This window comes from Macaca mulatta, chromosome X, assembly GCF_049350105.2.
Source record: "Macaca mulatta isolate MMU2019108-1 chromosome X, T2T-MMU8v2.0, whole genome shotgun sequence".
In the NCBI taxonomy this organism is placed as follows: domain Eukaryota; kingdom Metazoa; phylum Chordata; class Mammalia; order Primates; family Cercopithecidae; genus Macaca; species Macaca mulatta.
In genome coordinates this window covers 2,673,851-2,692,166 of record NC_133426.1, presented here as the reverse complement: position 1 = coordinate 2,692,166, position 18,316 = coordinate 2,673,851, and the positions used below count along the sequence as shown (strand labels likewise).

General features: G+C 41.6%; 1 protein-coding gene across 3 annotated transcripts in view; it reads right to left on the bottom strand.

Annotated features, from left to right (window-relative positions):
- ARSF (arylsulfatase F) overlaps nt 1–18,316 on the bottom strand; it is an 80,266-nt gene that overhangs the window by 23,448 nt on the left and 38,502 nt on the right. For all 3 annotated transcript variants that reach the window (XM_015126895.3, XM_028842199.2, XM_028842200.2), the window contains exons 4-7: nt 14,949–15,070; nt 11,446–11,568; nt 8,107–8,530; nt 2,792–2,928 (exon numbers count right to left, since the gene is read on the bottom strand). In XM_015126895.3, coding sequence (XP_014982381.3) covers nt 2,792–2,928; nt 8,107–8,530; nt 11,446–11,568; nt 14,949–15,070 — 806 coding nt within the window. The remainder of the gene's footprint in view (nt 1–2,791; nt 2,929–8,106; nt 8,531–11,445; nt 11,569–14,948; nt 15,071–18,316) is intronic.

The following is an 18,316-nucleotide window of genomic DNA, read 5'->3' as shown; positions in this document are numbered from 1 at the left end:
ATCAGTTTTATTAAATTAGATACTTTGGGAACTTTGTTAATTTACATTTTTAAAGCAAATAGTAATTTCTTTTGGTTATCACAGCCTGAGTTTGAATGACCTATTTCATTGATTTTCAAAGATCAAATCAAAAATAGGATTGCTCACACTTTTTGAGATTGAGTGCAATATTAAGAATGTAAACTGTAAGGACTTGCTGCGTTGCCTAGTGCTGGTGGAGGCAGAAAGTAAGAGGGGTATGCATAGCTATCTATCTATCTATGCATCTATCTATGTATCTATCTATCTATCATGTATCTATTTATCTACCTATCATCTACATATCTGTCAATCTATCCTATCATCTATCTATCTTATCTATCAATCAGCTATCTTATCTGTCATCTATCATCTGTCGTATGTATCATGTATTTATCTATATATCTATCCATCTATCATCTATGTATCTGTTTATTCATCTACCTATTCATGTATTCATCTATAATCTATCAATCTATATCTGTCTCTCTATCATCTATCATCTGTTTATCTACGTATCTATCAATCATCTGTTGATCATCTATCATCTATCATCTATCTATCTATCATCCATCCATCATCTATCTACCTATCATCTATCAACTATCTATCAATCCATCATCTATCTATCCATCTATCATCTATTTACCTATCATCTATCTCTGTCAATCATCTGTTTCTAAACATATGTACACAAACACTACAGACACAAACACACTTATACCTACATAAACATCCATTCATGTGTATGTATTTGGTTTGAATATTATTTATATTTTTAAATACTTTATATTTTTTATGTGTTTAAGACTATGCAAATTGGCTTTGCTTTTTCCAGGTTTAATTTTCCAAAGTGTCTTTTTATTTAGTGACATATATTTCACAATATCTGTATCTGGAAAATATTATACTTTAAATTTGTGTCCTGCCCATATGTGAGTTTCACTCGTGGTTTTCTTTCATTAATGTTGGAAAATTGAAGCCATTTTGCTAATCAATATATTTACCATGTAAGTCTTAGGAAATCCCATTTACATTGTTCTCTCTACAGGATGAGTTCATGAGGGTACTGGATTCTGACTTACCAGTTAATTCCCAACCCCCAACTAAGATCTTGGTGCTCAACAGACCTGAAATAAAGGTTGGCTATGTCACTAAAGAGTCTAAAAATACGATTTCTCCTTCTGTCAAAAAGATACGTGGGCTGGGTGTAGTGACTCATGCCTGTCATCCCAACACTTTGAGAGGCTGAGGCAGGCATATTACCTGAGCTTGGGAGTTCAAGAGCAGCCTGGGCAACATGGAAAAACCTTGCATCTACAAAACATACAAAAATTACTTGGGCACAGTAGCATGTGTCTATAGCCTTAGCTACTCAGGAGGCTGAGGCAGGAGAATCGCTTTACCCCAGAAGGCAGAGATTTCAGTGAGCTGAGATCACATCATTGCACTTAAGTCTGAGGGACAGAGTGAGATCTTGTCTCAAAAAAAAAAAAAAAAGACATGTGCACTCTATGTTCATCACAGCACTATTCACAAGAGCAAAGACATAAATCAACCTAGGTACCCATCAGTGGTGGACTGGATAAAGAAAATGTGGTACATATACACCATGGAATACTACACAGCCATAAAAAAGAACAAGACCATGTCCTTTGCAGCAACATAGATGCAGGTGGTGGACATTATCCTATGCAAATTAATGCAGAAATATAAAACCAAACACTGCATGTTCTCACTTATAAGTGGGAGCTACTGTCACCCAGACTGGAGTGCATGGAGTGCAGTGGTGTGATCATGGCTCACTACAGCCTCAATTTATGGGCTCAAGCAATCTTTCTGCTTTAGTCTCCTGAGTAGCTGCGACTACAGGCGCATGCCACCACACCCAGCTAATTTTTGTATTTTTGTAGAGACAGGGTCTCACTATGTTGTCCAGGCTGGTCTCAAACTCCTAGGCTCAAGTGATCCTCCCATCTCAGCCTCCCAAAGTGCCGGGATTACAGATATGAGCCACTGTGCTCAGCTGGATTTTTGTTAAATAGATTTTAGCTGATCTTGTCACAAAAAAGTAGCAGTGTGAGATGATAGATATACTTGCTTACTGTATTACTATTACTTAATATTACTATATTATGTTACTTAACGATTACTATTTGCTTCACTATAGTAATCATTTTACTATCTATATGTATCTTTTAACATTATGTTGTGAATCTTAAAGATACACAATAAAATTTATTTTTAAAAACAAAACAAAATAAGCAGGAGCATAACATCAAGTATACGTGGACACACAGATCAGAGCAATAGATACTGGGGACCACTAGAGGGGTGAAGGAAAGAGTGGGGGAAGGATTGAAAACTAACTATTGGGTGCTACGCTTAGTGTCTGGGTGAAGGGTTTGATGAGATCCTAAACCTCAGCATCACGTAATACACCCAGGTAACAAACCTGCACATGTACTCCCTGAATCTAAAACAAGAGTTGAAATTTTTGAAAAGAAGATTTGATGTGTTATCTGGCCAGCACTGGAGATGCAGTCAAGTAGACAAAGACCCCAGTTGATAAGTGGACGGCATACAAAGAAAGGAGAGGAAATGCATATAGTTTTTTTGCTGACTTTCTCAATTGCTTGCAACTATTACCTCATTTATGTCTCAGACCACCCTGTCCCATAGGCATAATTCTCTTCACTCTACAGGTTGACCAAGAGCAGTTTTCAGGTGTCCTGTCCTATTAGTTTCTGTCCACTTAGGTCCTGTGTCTTACCCATCATGGAGTCCATCTCTTCCACATTATCCCCATACAAGCCATGCTTGCTGGTGCCAATGAAATCGTCCGTGGTGGGGAGAGGTATGTGCACATGAAGAAAGGAGAAAAAAAGAAGGAAAGGTTCCTTACGGTGCCTGAGAAGACATCAATGAAACTACTTGTGAGTTTTCAACATCCATGAATGTGAAAAATACTGTTTTGGCTTCTCATAGACGTGACCTGCTTCCTTCTTCTCCATGCTGCAGAAGATAGAGTGTGTCCACCCAAGGGCCCTATCCTGCATGGAATGGATTCCATGATCCTGCAGCACCTCAACTGCTCCCTAACCCCTTTGGTGATGCTACTGAAATCATCTCTATAAACTTCATAAAATCAATCAGAGAGGAAGGGAGGGGGAGAAACAAAAATGAACTAAGCTTGCAGCATACTCAGCTTTGATCCTGAGGTCAGCTTGCTCTCTGATCTATGTCTTCCTACTTGTTTGGTACCTATTTGTCCTAGAATCACAAAGACCCACAGGATGGTAACATAACATTATGAAATGTTAAGTTTTCCATTTGCGGTAATCTTTCAGGTTGTGCATACCAGGGAAACTACTGATGTCTGCTTCTCTGAAGGACCCTGTGAGAAGCTGACTTACTAAAGCATGCCATTTCCACATTCTGGTGATTTCATTCCCTCTTACCCCAACCCATCAATGACCCCAACAACCTCCATGATTCCCCTAAAAAATCCAGCCCAGAACTCCTTGGAAAGATGGATTTGAGGACAGGCACAATGGCTCACGCCTGTAAACACACCACTTTGGGAGGCTGAAGGAGGCAGATCACCTAAGGTTAGGAGTTCGAGACCAGCCTGTCCAACAGGGTGAAATCCTGTCTCTATTAAAAATACAAAAATTAGCCAGGCATGATGGTGGGCTCTTATAATCCCAGCACTGGGGAGGCTGAGGTGGGAGAATTGCTAAAGCAAGGAGGCAGAAGTTGCAGTGAGCTGAGATTGCACCACTGCACTCCAGCCTGGGCAACAGAGTGAGAATCTGTGAAAGAAAGAAAGAAAGAAAGAAAGAAAGAAAGAAAGAAAGAAAGAAAGAAAGAAAGAAAGAAAGAAAGAAAGAAAGAAAGAAAGAAAGGAAGGAAGGAAGGAAGGAAGGAAGGAAGGAAGGAAGGAAGGAAGGAAGGAAGGAAGGAGAGAGAGAGAGAGAGAGAGATGGATTTGAGGTCTCCTCTCATGTTTGCACTAATTGCCCTGCAATTATTAAACCTTTCTCTACCGTAAACCCTGCTGCCTCAGTGTATTGGTATGTTACTGTGTGGCAGGCATATGAACCTGGTAGTCCTGTGACACCATCACAGTTCCTTTGATTCTCAGATGCCAGGACAACTGTAGAACATACTGCAAGCCAACACAGATCTCCCATATCATGAGAGTGTGAAAAGTCAAATCCAGCTCTGTTTGGGGGATGTTCTCACTGCTCATGAAGCCTCAAACTAGAGTCACACCCTGAGACACATCAAGAGATGGTGGTATGGAAGTCATTTCTTACCAAGATCAAGAGTTTCACGAGCCATAAGCCAGTACAAACAGGAATGCCTTGGCAAGCCATTTGCACCCTGTAGTTTCTCACATGAGGATACACGGAATTAGGCTGACCCACTTTTAACTTTGATAATCCACCTGCATGAATGATAAGTCCTCAGCTACCCAGGGAAGCACAAAGCACAAATGCCATTCATTGGGAAATTTCTGCTCTGATGAGATATCAAAATATAAATAAATAAAAATAAATGAATTTTAAAAACAAGACTTATGTCATGGTGTCTTGAACAGTGACCCCTCAAAATTCATGTTCACTTCAAACCTCAGAATGGGACCTTATTTGGAAATGGGGCCTCTAGATATTTAATTAGTTAAGATGTGATCATTCTGGATTAGGATGAGTCCCAAGTCCAATAACGCTGTCCCTATAGGAGAAGAGGAGACACAAGCACAGAAGAAAAGTCCATGTGGAAATGGAGTAATGTGACCACCAGCCAAGGGGCACCTGGAGCCACCAGGAGCTAGAGGAGGCAGAAGGGATCCTCCCCTAGAGCCTGCAGAAGAAACCGAATACAATTGTAGTAGATTGAATAGCAGCCCCCAGAAATATATACATCCATATATTTTAAAGCCCAGAACCTGGAATGAGACTTTATTTGGATATCAAGACCTTTGCAGAGGTAATTAGTTAAGGATCTGAAGATGAGCTCATCCCGGAATTAGGATGGGCACTAAATCCAATGACCATTGTCATTATAAGAGACAGAAGATGAGACACAAATACAGAGGGGAAGACCATATGCAGATGAAGCAGAGACTGGGGTGATGCGGCCACAAGCCCAGGGATGCCTGAAGCCACCAGGAGTGGGGAAGGGCAGGAAGAATCCTCCCCTAAAGCCTACAGAGGAAGTACAGCTCTGAACATTAAAGATTTAAAATTAAATAGTTTTCACCCCAAACTAAGCTGCCAAAATAAAGAGTCATGGTCCAAGTGATCAGCTGAATAATGCCCCATTCCAAAGATATCCACATCCTAATTCTCAAAACCTGTGAATATGTGATTTTACATGGTAAAAGGTCTTTGCAGATGGAATGAATTAAGGATCGTAAGATGAAGTGATTATCCTGGGTTATCTGGGTGGGTCCAGTGGAATCAGAAATGTCCTTTTGTAAAAGAGACACAGAGTGTCTGAGTCAGAAAACAAAACCCTACAAGCTAAGGAATGCAGGCAGCTTCAAGAAACTAGAAAAAAGAGAAAACAGATTCTCCCCTAGACCCCCTAGAAGTAACTAGCCCCACCAACATCTGATTTTAGCCCACAAGGTTAATTTTGGATTTCTGACCTCAAGAACAGCAGGATAATAAATTTGTGTTGCATTAGGCCACTATATTTGTGGTAATTTTTTTTTATTTTTCGAGACAGGGCCCTCACTCCGTTGCCCAGACTGGAGTGCAGTGGTGCAATCATGGCTCACTGCAGCCTCAACCTCCCAGGCTCAACTAATCCTCCCACCTCAGTCTCCTGAGTATCTGTGACTACAGATGCATGCCATCATATCCAGCTAATTTTTTGTATTTTTTGTAGAGATATGGTCTCCATATGTTGCCTTGGCTGGTCTCAAGCTCCAGAACTTAAGTGATCCACTTACCTTAGCCTCCCGAAGTGCTGGAATTACAGGCACTAGCCACTGTACTCAGCCCTATAGCCATTTGTTATAGCAACTGTAGGAGATTCATACACTGAGAATCAGATAAAAATAGTTTCTAGCATTCATGAACCTAAGCCATTAGCTTATTGTCACAACGTCCAAATCTTTATATTTCCTCTTCACCATTGTTTTTTCCATTCAATATTGTGTTATTGTGGATCATATGTAACTTTTGAAACTCGACAGAGGTTTTGGTGAACAATGTACATCTCAACAATAGGATCTGTTCTTCAAGTACTAATGTAAAGTCCTAAGGAGAACTGTGTGGGAATGTTTGAAGACTCGAACTGGCAGACAGAAGAGAATGGGATTGCTTATCTTATACTCTCAGAGTGGTTGGTGCTAATTTGCTCATATTGATGCTCTTTCTGTAAAAATTCATAGAACTCTGCACATTTGGAAAGGTACCAGGGAACAGAAGGATTTGCTCTAAGTGACACCAAGCATTCAGTTCCATCTACAGAGCAAATACGGCTTCATTACTCCCAGATAACACTTTTTTTTAAGACAGACTCTCCCTCTGTTGCCCAGGCTGGGGTGCAATGGCATGATCTCAGCTCACTGCAACCTCCGCCTCCTGGGTTCAAGTGATTCTCCTGCCTCAGCCTCCCAGCTAATTTTTGTATTTTTAGTAGAGATGGTGTTTCACCATGTTGGTCAGGCTGGTCTCAGATGATCCACCTGCCTTGGCCTCCCAGAGTGCTGGGATTACAGGCATGAGCCATCATGCCCAGCCCCAGACTACATATTTATCACCTTCACTTGGGCTACAGAGTAAGGACAAAGCTATGTACCAGAGTACACAAGACACCTTACATCCTGAGAATCCAGATCCTAGAATGGCTATTGGTAAAGATTAAACCTCAATCAATATGGAAAAAGCAAATGAAAAATGTGCTCACAGACTTTTTTTTAAAGAAAGAAGGTCCAACAACAAGAGGATAGATACCCTTGAAAATTTCCAGCCATTGTGTTCTGGGATGCATAAAGTTTTTATAACAATCACCTTTGACCATTTACCTCATCCAGTTCATGAAATAGCCCTTCCATATCACATGCTCAAAGAGAAGCCTTCCAATTTTATTTTTCCCAAGTAGGTTTTTTTGTTTTTTAACAATAGGGACATAATGCAATGGACAACTTACTTTTTTCATCTGATTCCCTGATATGTATATATATATTTATCTATATCTATATCCATCTATATCTATATGTATCAGGGAACCAGACAAAAAATATTATAAAATATATTATATATATACATGATAGCATATGTATACATATATACATACATATTGTATGTGCATGTATACATATATACATACATATTGTATGTGCATGTATACATATATACATACATATTGTATGTGCATGTATACATATATACATACATATTGTAAGTGCATGTATACATATATACATACATATTGTAAGTGCATGTATACATATATAGTGTATGTATATATTTCCTGTTGTAAATTAACATGATGACAAGATGCATTGTAAATTAACGTAAACAATTTGTGAGTTTGAGTTACTAGAGTCTGCCTCCATGGTCTGACCACATATAAATTTCAGAGCCAATAGAGAGACCATGATTTTAATAACAGGAGCCCAAACAAGGTACCACCTCTCTAGGTACAAACTGATGAGTCCAACTGGTCTTCAATACACTTCATATTTTTATCTAACCCTATTACATCATTTAGCAATATTCCATTTCCTAACTCAATATTTTTAATACCATCATCCCCTATTATTTTTATTAATGCATTGTAGATGTGCATAGTTTAAGGGTACACATTACAATTTAATACATTCATATAATTTGTAAGGAATTATTACAAATGATTTATTGTTTTAAATCAGTGTTAATTGGGGTGTCCATCACCTTAAATATTTGTCTTTTCTTTATTCTAGAGTCATTTGGCTTATTCTCTTTTAGCTATTTGGATGTGTACAATAGATTATTAAAAACTACAATCACCCTGCAAATCTATCTAGGTCCTTTTAAAAAAGAGATAATTATGATTATTACATGAATTTTTAATTAGTACGCTTACCTTTCTAAAAAGGAAATCGCCTCCTTTACCATAATGGATCCAGCTCGTTCGGCCTTCATGGGCTGCTCCGTAATCTCGTGCCCCCGCATGAGGAGGCAGTCCCAGTATAAAGGGGACGTGTAGCTGGAGAACCAAGCATAACCCAAGAGGAAAATAAACAGAATCATGGAGAAGATTAGGAGCAAGGGAACGGAGACCCAGCCACTCAGCTTTCCAAAGGTTAGGGTGAGGACAGCAATGGCAACCAGCTGCACGCAGAGCCAGAGTTGACTCTCAAAGGTTAACTCCGCGTTACGAGAGGGGTCCGGCCAGCAGCTGTCAACGAGAGTGAACGGCATGCCATAGTAGTAGTCAAACCCATAATTATATGGATGGTGGCAGTGGTCACTTCGGGAGTCGCAGTTCAAGCCTTGGTGCCATTTGCCTAAAACCAAACACACAAACACATCTACACATCAATATGTCAACATACGCCAGCACATTGCAAAGAACATGTGAGCATTCTTCACAGCAAACAATCAGCTAATGCACAAAAATAAAGTAGCAGAGATATTTTCCTTGGTTTAAAAAATCCGAGTTCCACTTAGCCACATTTTTGTTGTTGTTGTTGTTCTTTAGTTTACAGAGAAAGTTTGTATTCAGATCTGGTTGTGAGCAACAGGACAGGATAAAAAATAAGGGAGAAAAGTAGAATTGTGAGTTTCTTTCAAGGATGGGAACTACAAATTTTCTCATTCACTGAGACGACAAAGTCATAGCCACAAAGAGATACATCACAGAGGCAAGGCAGGTTGCAGACGATGGAAGAATAGATACATCACAGAGGCAAGGCAGGTTGCAGATGATGGAAGAATAGATGTATACATAGATATAGCTAGATGGATACAGATGATAGGTAGGTAGATAGATAAATAGATAATACATAGACAGAAAGATAGGAAGATAGATGAATAGATGTATATGTAGATATAGCTAGCTAAATAAATAGGGATGATAGATAGAAAGATAGATGATAGCTAATATGTAGACAGAAAGATAGGCAGATAGATGATAGAGATAGAGTGAGTGGTTAGATAGATAGATAGATAGATAGATAGATAGATAGATAGATAGAAGAGAGGAGAGGAGAGGACAGATTCAAATAAGTGATGGAGGATAGATGGAGCATGTATAGATGTGTGTGTAGGTGGATGGATGGATCGATAGATGACTGGGTAATTAGATAGATGCATAAATAGATCTGTGTTGTGGGTGGATGAATAGACAGATGGGATATGATAGATGAAAATAAATTATGGAGTGTACATCTATGTATACACATGTGTATGTATATATCAATAGAGAGATAGATGTGATAAATATGATAGATACAAATAAATGATGGATGGATAGATGGGGCATGTATGTATGTGTAGGTGGATGGATGGATAGATAGGTGGGTGGCTGAGTAGGTGAGTAGATAGATAGGTGGATGGATATATATGGGCGGATAGACAGATGGATAGATAGACAGATAGATAGATAGATAGATAGATAGATAGATAGATAGACAGACAGAGACAGACAGACAGATAGATAGATAGATAGATAGATAGATAGATAGATAGATAGATAGATAGGATGGATAGATGAATGAATAGATGATAGGTAGGTAGATAGATAGATAGATAGATAGATAGATAGATAGATAGATAGATAGATAAACAGACAGGGATAGAGATATAAGGGTGGATGGGTAGATGGATAGAGAGATGTCTAAATAGATAGATGAATGGATGGCTAGATAAATAGATAGATACAGATGATAGATGGATAGACAGATAGATACATGATAGATGAATGGGTGGATGAATAGATTATAGATGATAAATAGATAGATGATGGGTAGATAGATATATAGATGATAGATAAATGATAGATGATGGATTGATCAATAGACAGACAAAGAGGTAGATAGACAGGTAGATGGATGGACAGATAGATGCATAGAGATATATGGATTGATAGATGGATGGAGAAACAGAGAGAGATGACCAATGGTAGCTATAGATAAATCATGGAGGATGGACCCAGCATGGATGGATGAATAGCTGGCTGGCTGGAAATCCTAGGAGCTCTCATTAAAACTGATTGAAGTAAGGGACTTATTCAGTAAAATGTACCACACCTTGAATGATCACCAAAGGGTGCGTGTGAGTCCTGCTAGCATGTGGATGCCCAGCAAACCCCCAGAGGCTGTGATAATGTGTATCTACTAGGAATATTAACAGTTTCCTCTATGTGGTGAGGGCCCAATCAAGAATGCCTGTGCTTCCATCAACCTCTGAGTGTCTATGGGGGTAGGTAGAGGAGAGGCAATGCTACTGGCTTAGGCTTCCTGTCCTGCAACCCCACAGAGATTGCCTTCTCTTATCAACAGCAGATGTGTTACAAAAATTGAAGGGATTTAAAATAGCACGTGATTCTCACGTCAGCTGAAACCCAGGCTTCCCAAACAGGAATGGTAGCTGGAGTTACAACTACTGGGTGGCTGAAGACTTCTATCATCCCTAGCAGTGAGAAGAAAACCTGTGTGGTCCAGTCTTAGTGAAATGAAGAGGCAGGTGACAGGATACACGGTGAGAGACTATGCGGGCAGGCAGAGCCAGAAAAATTTTATGTTCTTGTAATATGTTCATTTTAAAACATCTCCTATCACTGAGCTGTGTGAAGAAACAGACTGGGTGTGGTGGCTCACACCTATAATCCCAGCACTTTGGGAGGCCAAGGCAGGCAGATCACTGGAGGCCAGGAGTTCAAGACCAGCCTGGCCAGCATGATGAAACCTCATCTCTACAAAAAATACAAAAATTAGCCAGTCGTGGTGGCACGCGCCTGTAGTCCCAGCTACTCGGGAGGCTGAGGCATGAGAATCCCTTGAACCCAGGAGGTGGAGCTTGCAGTGAGCTGAGATCGTGCCACTGCGCTCCAGCCTGAGCGACACAGCAAGAGTCTGTCTTAAAAATAATAATAATAATAAAAGAACTCCTGGCACAAGCAATCCTCCCACCTCAGCCTCCAGAGTAGCTGGGACCATAGGCACATGCCGCCATGCCCAGCTAATTTTATATTTTTAGAGACAAGGTCTTTCTATGTTGCCCAGGCTGGTCTGAAACTCCTGGCTTTCAGTGATCCTCCCACCTTGGCCTCCCAAAGTGCTGGGATTATAAGAATGGGCCACTGAGCCTTTACATAAGACATTGTAAAATAAAGTGTTTCCGAGAAAGTCATAAATCAAGGGTAGAACAAAGGACATTATTACCTTATGATCAATGACTAACACCAATCCTTGTGTCTTACCTATAAGCCCCGTGCTGTATCCTTGCTTCTTTAGCAAGGCTGCAAATGTTGTCTCATTAAGAGGGAGGCCTGCGGGAACTGCAAGATTATGGACGACACGTCTATTACCACTAGAAACCATACCTAGAAGTAGCGTGGAAAAAAGTACAATGAGTAGGTGTTGCTATGGAGGGAATATTTTTGTCACTCCAAAATTTGCACATTGAAACCCTCACCTGCAAGGTAATGTTTAGGAGGTAGGGCTTTTAGGAGGGGATGAAGTCAGGAGGATGGAGCCTCAAGAATGAATCAGTATCCTTACAAAAGGGACCCCAGAGAGCTCCCTCATCCCTTCCACCATGTGAGGACACAGCAAGAGGGCACTGTCTATGAACCAGGAAGCAGGTCCCCAGCAGACACTGAAGCTGGCATGCCTTGATCTTGGCCAGCCTCCAGAATTCCTGACCTCAACTGATCTGCCCTCCTCAGCTTCCCAAGGTGCTGAGATTACAGGTGTGAGCCACTGTGCCCCAGCCCACTTCCCTCACCTTTAAAAATAGAACCATATGATTGGATGTGGTGACTCACACCTGTAATCCCAGCACTATGGAAAGCCGAGGCAGGAGGATTACCTGAGGTCAGGAGTTTGAGACCAGCCTGACCAATATGGTGAAACCCAGTCTGTACTAAAAATACAAGATTAGCTGGGCATGGTGGTACATGCCTGTAATCCCAGCTACTTGGGAGGCTGAGGCAGGAGAATCTCTTGAACCCAGGGCCAGAGGTTGCAGTGAGCCAAGATTGTGCCACTGCTCTCCAGACTGGGCAACAAGAGTGAAACTCCCTCTCAAAAAAAAAAAAAAAAATAGAACCATGCAACCCAACAATTTCACTCTTGGGGAATATCAAAAGAATTGAGGTTCCTGAGGAACTCAAAAGGATTGAAAACTGGTATTCAAAGAAAAACTTGCACATGTATGTTCATAGCTATATTCCTCACAATCACTAAAGGGTAGAAACATCTTGTTGTCCATCAATTGATGAATGGATGGAGAAACTGTAGTGAACCCATGCGAGGGAATAGTATGCAAAATAAAAATAAAGCTCTGGCCCAGGCTACCATAAGACATTATGCTCAGTGACAGAAGCCAGTCACAGACTGTCACATACTGTATGATTCCTTTTATGTGAAATGTCCAGGACAGACATGTTCGTAGAGATGGAAAGTGGATTTTTGGTAACCAGGGGCTGGGAGAAGGGAGAATGGGGAGTGATTGCTTCATGGTGACAAGATCTCCTTTGTGGGTGATGGAAATGTTCTAGAATTTGATAGAGGTGATGGTTGTACCGTATTGGAAAAGAGCTACAAGCTACTGAATTGCACACTTTAAAACAGCTAATTTTGGCCAGGCGCGGTGGCTCATGCCTAAAATCCCAGCACTTTGGGAGGCTGAGGTGGGCGGATCACTTGAGTGCAGGAATTCAAGACCAGCCTGGTTAACATGGTGAGACGCGTCTCTATGAAAAATACAAAAATTAGCCGGGCATGCTGGTGGGTGTCTGCAAGCTCAGCTACTCAGGAGGCTGAGGAGGGAGAATCGCTTGAGCCCGGGAGTTTGAGGCTGCAATGAACTGAGATTGTGACACTGCACTTCAGCCTGGGCAACAAAGGGAGACCCTATCTCAAAAGTAAAAAACAAAACAAACAAAAAAAGTCACCAGGTTGGGTGCAGTTGCTCATGTCTGTAATCCCAGGACTTTTGAAGGCCAAAGAGGGAGGATGGCTTGAGTTCAGGAGTTCAAGACCAGCCTGGGGAACACAGCAAGACCCTAAGTAATTTAAAGATTAGCCAGGCATAGTGGTGCACACTTGTGGTCCCAGTTACTTAGGAAGCTGAGGTGGGAGGATCACCTGAGCCTGGAAGGTTGAGGTTGCAGTGAGCCATGATTATACCACTGCACTCCATCCTGGGCAACAGAGCAAGACCCTGTCTCAAAATAATAGTAATAAATTAAAAAGTAACGAGAACATGACAATTAGAGATTAGGATAATTTCCTTCTTCTCGTTTCATTTTTGTTTTATCTAAAATTGATATATGGCCAGGCGTGGTGGCTCACATCTGTAATCCCAGTACTCTGGGAGGCCGAGGTGGGTGGATCACCTAAGGTCAGGAGTTCGAGACCAGCCTGGCCAATATGGCAAAACCCCATCTCTACTAAAAATACAAAAATTAGACGGGCCTCGTGCCACGTGCCTGTAATCCCAGCTACTCAGAAGGCTGAGGCAGGAGAATCGCTTGAACTCAGGAGGCAGAGGTTGCAGTGAGCCGAGATTGCACCACCGCACTCCAGCCTGGGTAACAGAACGAGACTCCACTTCAATAATAATAATAATAATAATAATAAATAAAATAAAGTTGATATAAATTGAGCAAAGGGATAATACTACTGTCTCCATGGGTAAAATGTTGTGATGAAAGTTGTCCAAAAATCAGATAGCTATTTCTTGGTTTATGACTTTGTGGGTTTTTGGTTGTTGCTGTTTGTTTGTTTTGAGACAGAGTCTCACTCTGTCACTCAGGCTGGAATGCGGTGGCACAATCTCGGGTCACTGCAACCTCTGCCTCCCGGGTTCAAGCGATTCTCCTGCCTCAGCCTCCTGAGTAGCTGGGACTACAGGTGCATGCCACCACACCTGGCTAATTTTTGTATTTTTAGTAGAGACGAGGTTTCACCGTGTTGGCCAGGCTGGGCTCAAACTCCTGACCTCAAGTGATCCACCCTCCCGAAGTGCTGGGATTACGGGCGTGAGCCACCGTGCCCAGCCATGACTTTGTGGTTTGAAAGAAAAAAAATATATTTTTTGGTGACAGACTGAATGTGTAAACACATGTGGTATTAATTATTTCATTCCAAGAGAGCTTATCTTTGTTGACCCGGGAAACTCAAACGTACACCTTATGGCTTGGAATTCAGGTAAAAAGCTGTCATTGCATCAAAAGACACTCAGTCACACAGGGTGATCTTGCATCTCTTAGAAGTGCACTGATTTTGGGGTGGACGGTGGTAGCTGTGTATGCCAGTGCATCTATGCACATGTGTGCTTTTTCTTTTCTTTCCTTTGTATCTTTTTTTTTTTTTTTTTTTTTCTTTCTAAGACATGCTCTATCAACAAGGCTAGAGTGCAATGCTGTGATCACACTCACTGCAGCCTCAAACTTCTGGGCTCAAGCGATCCTCCCACTTCAGCCTCCCAAGTAGCTGGGACCACAGGCGCATACCACCATGCTCAACTTATTAAAACATTTTTTTGTGGAGATGGGGTCTTGCTCTGTTTCCCAGGCTAGTTTGAAACTCCTAGGCTCAAGCAATCCTCCCACCTTGGCCTCCCGAGTTCTGGGATTACAGGCATGAGCCATCATGCCCAGCCCTTTTTTACTTGTTAACGTAGTCAAGCCACATTTTTATTTCCTCTCATCCTAACATGAGGGCAGAGTCCAGCAGAGCCCGCCAGTTTGCACACCTGATCGGATGGGGTATCTTCCCGTCAAGAACGCGGACCGGCTTGGGCTGCAGAGGGAGGCGGCCGAGATGTGTTGAGTCAGTCGCACGCCTTCCCTGGCAAGGCGGTCGATGTGAGGTGTCCTGAAGCAGGAGAGGCAAGGTGTATTGGAGAGAAGGAAAAGGTGGGGGGCAGGGGAAGCAGAGAAGAAGAGTGAGAGAAAGACAGAGAAAGACAAACAGAAAGGCACAGGTGGAAAGAGAGAGGAGAAACAGACAGGGAGAGAGGGAGAGACCCAGAAAGCGAGGCAGAGAGAGAGAGACAGAAAGAAAGGATAAGAGAGAGAGAGATGAGAAAGAGAGCAACAGAGAAGGACAGAAAGAGACAGATGAAAGAGAGAGATGAAAAGAGAGAGAGAGAAAGAGACAAAGGGTAAGACACACGGAGAGAAACAGAAAGAGATGGAAAGAGAGAGACAGACAGAGGGAGAGAGAAAGAGACAGACAGAAAGAGGGAGAAAGAGAAAGACAGAGAGGGACAAACAGAGAGAAGATGAGAGAGAAAGAGAGAGAAATAGAAAGAGAGAGATGGAAAGAGACATACAGAGTTTCAGAGAGAGACAGAGAGAGAGACAGAAAGAAATGGAAAGAAAGAGATAAACAGAGGGAGGGAGACAGAGAAACAGAAAGAGAGGTGGAAAAAGAGACAGACAGACGGAGGGAGATAGAAAGACAGAGAGAGACGAACATAAAGAGAGATATGAAGAGAGAGAAAGAGACAGAGAGATACAGAAAGAGAAATGGAAAGAGAAGAAGATAGAGAGAAAGAGAGAGACAGAGAGTGATGGAAAGACAGAGAGAGGGAGAGAGAAGGAAAGACAGAAAGAGAGAAAGAAATGGATAGGATGAGATAGAGATGGAGACAGAGACAGACAATCAGAGGGAGACATAGAAAGACAGACAAGCAGACAGAGAAAGGGGGGAGACAGAGAAACGGAAAGAGAGAAGATAGAGAGAAAGAGAGAGACAGAGAGAGATGGAAAGAGACAGAGCGAGGGAGAGAGAAGGAAAGACAGAAAGAGAGAAAGAAATGGATAGAATGAGATAGAGATGGAGACAGAGACAGACAATCAGAGGGAGACATAGAAAGACAGACAAGCAGACAGAGAAAGGGGGGAGACAGAGACAGACATAGACAGAGATGGAGAGACAGAAAGAGATGGAAACAGAAGGACAGAGAGAGGGAGAGAGACAGAAAGAGATAGGAAGAAATGGATAGAATGAGAGAGACGAGGAGAGAGGGAGACAGAGACAATCAGAGAGATAGAAAGAGAGACAAGCAGACAGAGAGGGGTGACACAGACAGGCATAGAAAGAGATGGAGAAACAGAAAGAGGAGAGAGAGACAGACAGAGACAGAGAGACAGACAGGGAGATCTGAAGATAAACAACATCTCTGTTTGTTATGATTTCCAGGTGCCCAGAGGTAACTGCACACGGAGTTCATTTTTCCTTTTTGCCCGTGTCAAGGTGAAGTATAACTGAGATTCCAGGCAGCTGTTGTTCTGCGGGGATCGTATACCTGGGTGCCGCTATATGGTGTCCATTCGCTGTACTACAGCCTTACAAAATAAAATGCTTAAGGGATGGGGTCTGAATCATCGAGGCTAATTGCTTACAGACCTTACTTATGCCTGACTACTTACAGACCACCCACCCACCGGTTTGATAGATACATTTCCCTGCAGTCTATGTAGGTTGCAAAACTGTCATATGATTAAATAACCAAAAGAAGGAAATCCCATCATTTTTGACAACACAGATGAACTGGAAGGGTATTAGATTAAATGAATAAAGCCAAGCACAGAGAGACAAACATCGCATGATCTCACTTATGTGTGGAATCTAAAATAGCAAACTCAGAAGTAGACAGTAGAATGGAGGGTATCGGGCTGGGGTGAGGGTCGAGAACAGGTAGGTTAAAGGACACAGTGTTTCACGGAGCCAAACATGAATGAATCCTCTATTTGATTTATTCCTCACATAGAGGAATAAATTTAAGAGATCTGTTTGCAGATTGTGGTGACTATAGTTAATAAGAATGTATTCTATTCTTGAAATGCCATAATTTTAACCATTCTCACCACATATAAATCATAAGTATGTGTGGTTGTGCATGTTAATTAGCTTGATTTAGCTATTCCACAATGGATCCATGGATCGAAACATCATGATGTACACCAGAAATACACACAACTGTAATTTGTCAATTACAAAATAATTTCACAAGAGACTTCTGGAGGCCGGAGAGACTTCTGAAAAAAGAGTCCGTCTCCTCTTGGATGAAAAGAAAATATAATGAGTTCTGCATTTATTCATGAGAGAAATTATGACAGGTAACTGGTGCAAGAAGAATTTCCAGCTTTACCAAGGTGCGTATCTAACTTTTTTTTCAGATATGGAAGTCACCTACCGACTTTTTTTTTTTTTTTTTTTTTTTTTTTTTTGAGACGGAGTCTCGCTCTGTCGCCCAGGCTGGAGTGCAGTGGCCGGATCTCAGCTCACTGCAAGCTCCGCCTCCCCAGTTCATGCCATTCTCCTGCCTCAGCCTCCCGAGTAGCTGGGACTACAGGTGCCCGCCACCTCGCCCGGCTAGGTTTTTGGTTTTTTTTTTAGTAGAGACGGGGTTTCACCGTGTTAGCCAGGATGGTCTCGATCTCCTGACCTCCTGATCCACCCATCTCGGCCTCCCAAAGTGCTGGGATTACAGGCGTGAGCCACCGCGCCCGGCCCACCTACCAACTTTTAAAACATTATTTATTTTGCAAAGAAAAAAATTGTAAACTGCATTCCTGGAGCACATGTGCCTGGTTTTAGATTTCGCATTATAATCTCACTTCTCAAATTGCTAGTATTTTCAGCAAAACACCGATACCCCACGCTAACATACTCTCTGTAAATATCTGCTATTTATGGACACCATGTTTCTGTGCTTTTGGGTGAGTCCTCCCTTCTTTTCTCATAAGTAATGGTTGATTTTTGGCGACTACTTTTTCATGACTCTTAGCTCTGTTGTCGAAAACTGTGATGACTACCTTCAGCATCTATTAGTCACACAATGCAATGATCTTAAAAGTGTATGATGTATGTCTTATAATGATGTACTCCTAAGCTCAGTATAAGAACGGCTAATACAGATGGCTTCTATAATCCACCACAAAGCTCTGAGTTTGTTTCATATCTGTTTTTCTTCTTTCAGAATGCCCATTGTTAAAAATACAAGCTCATCACCTTAAAGAATCTGTTGGCTCCCCAAATTAGGAAAACAGAATGAATTCTACTGAATAGACATATTCACATTTATATATTTATGAATATATGTAATTGAAT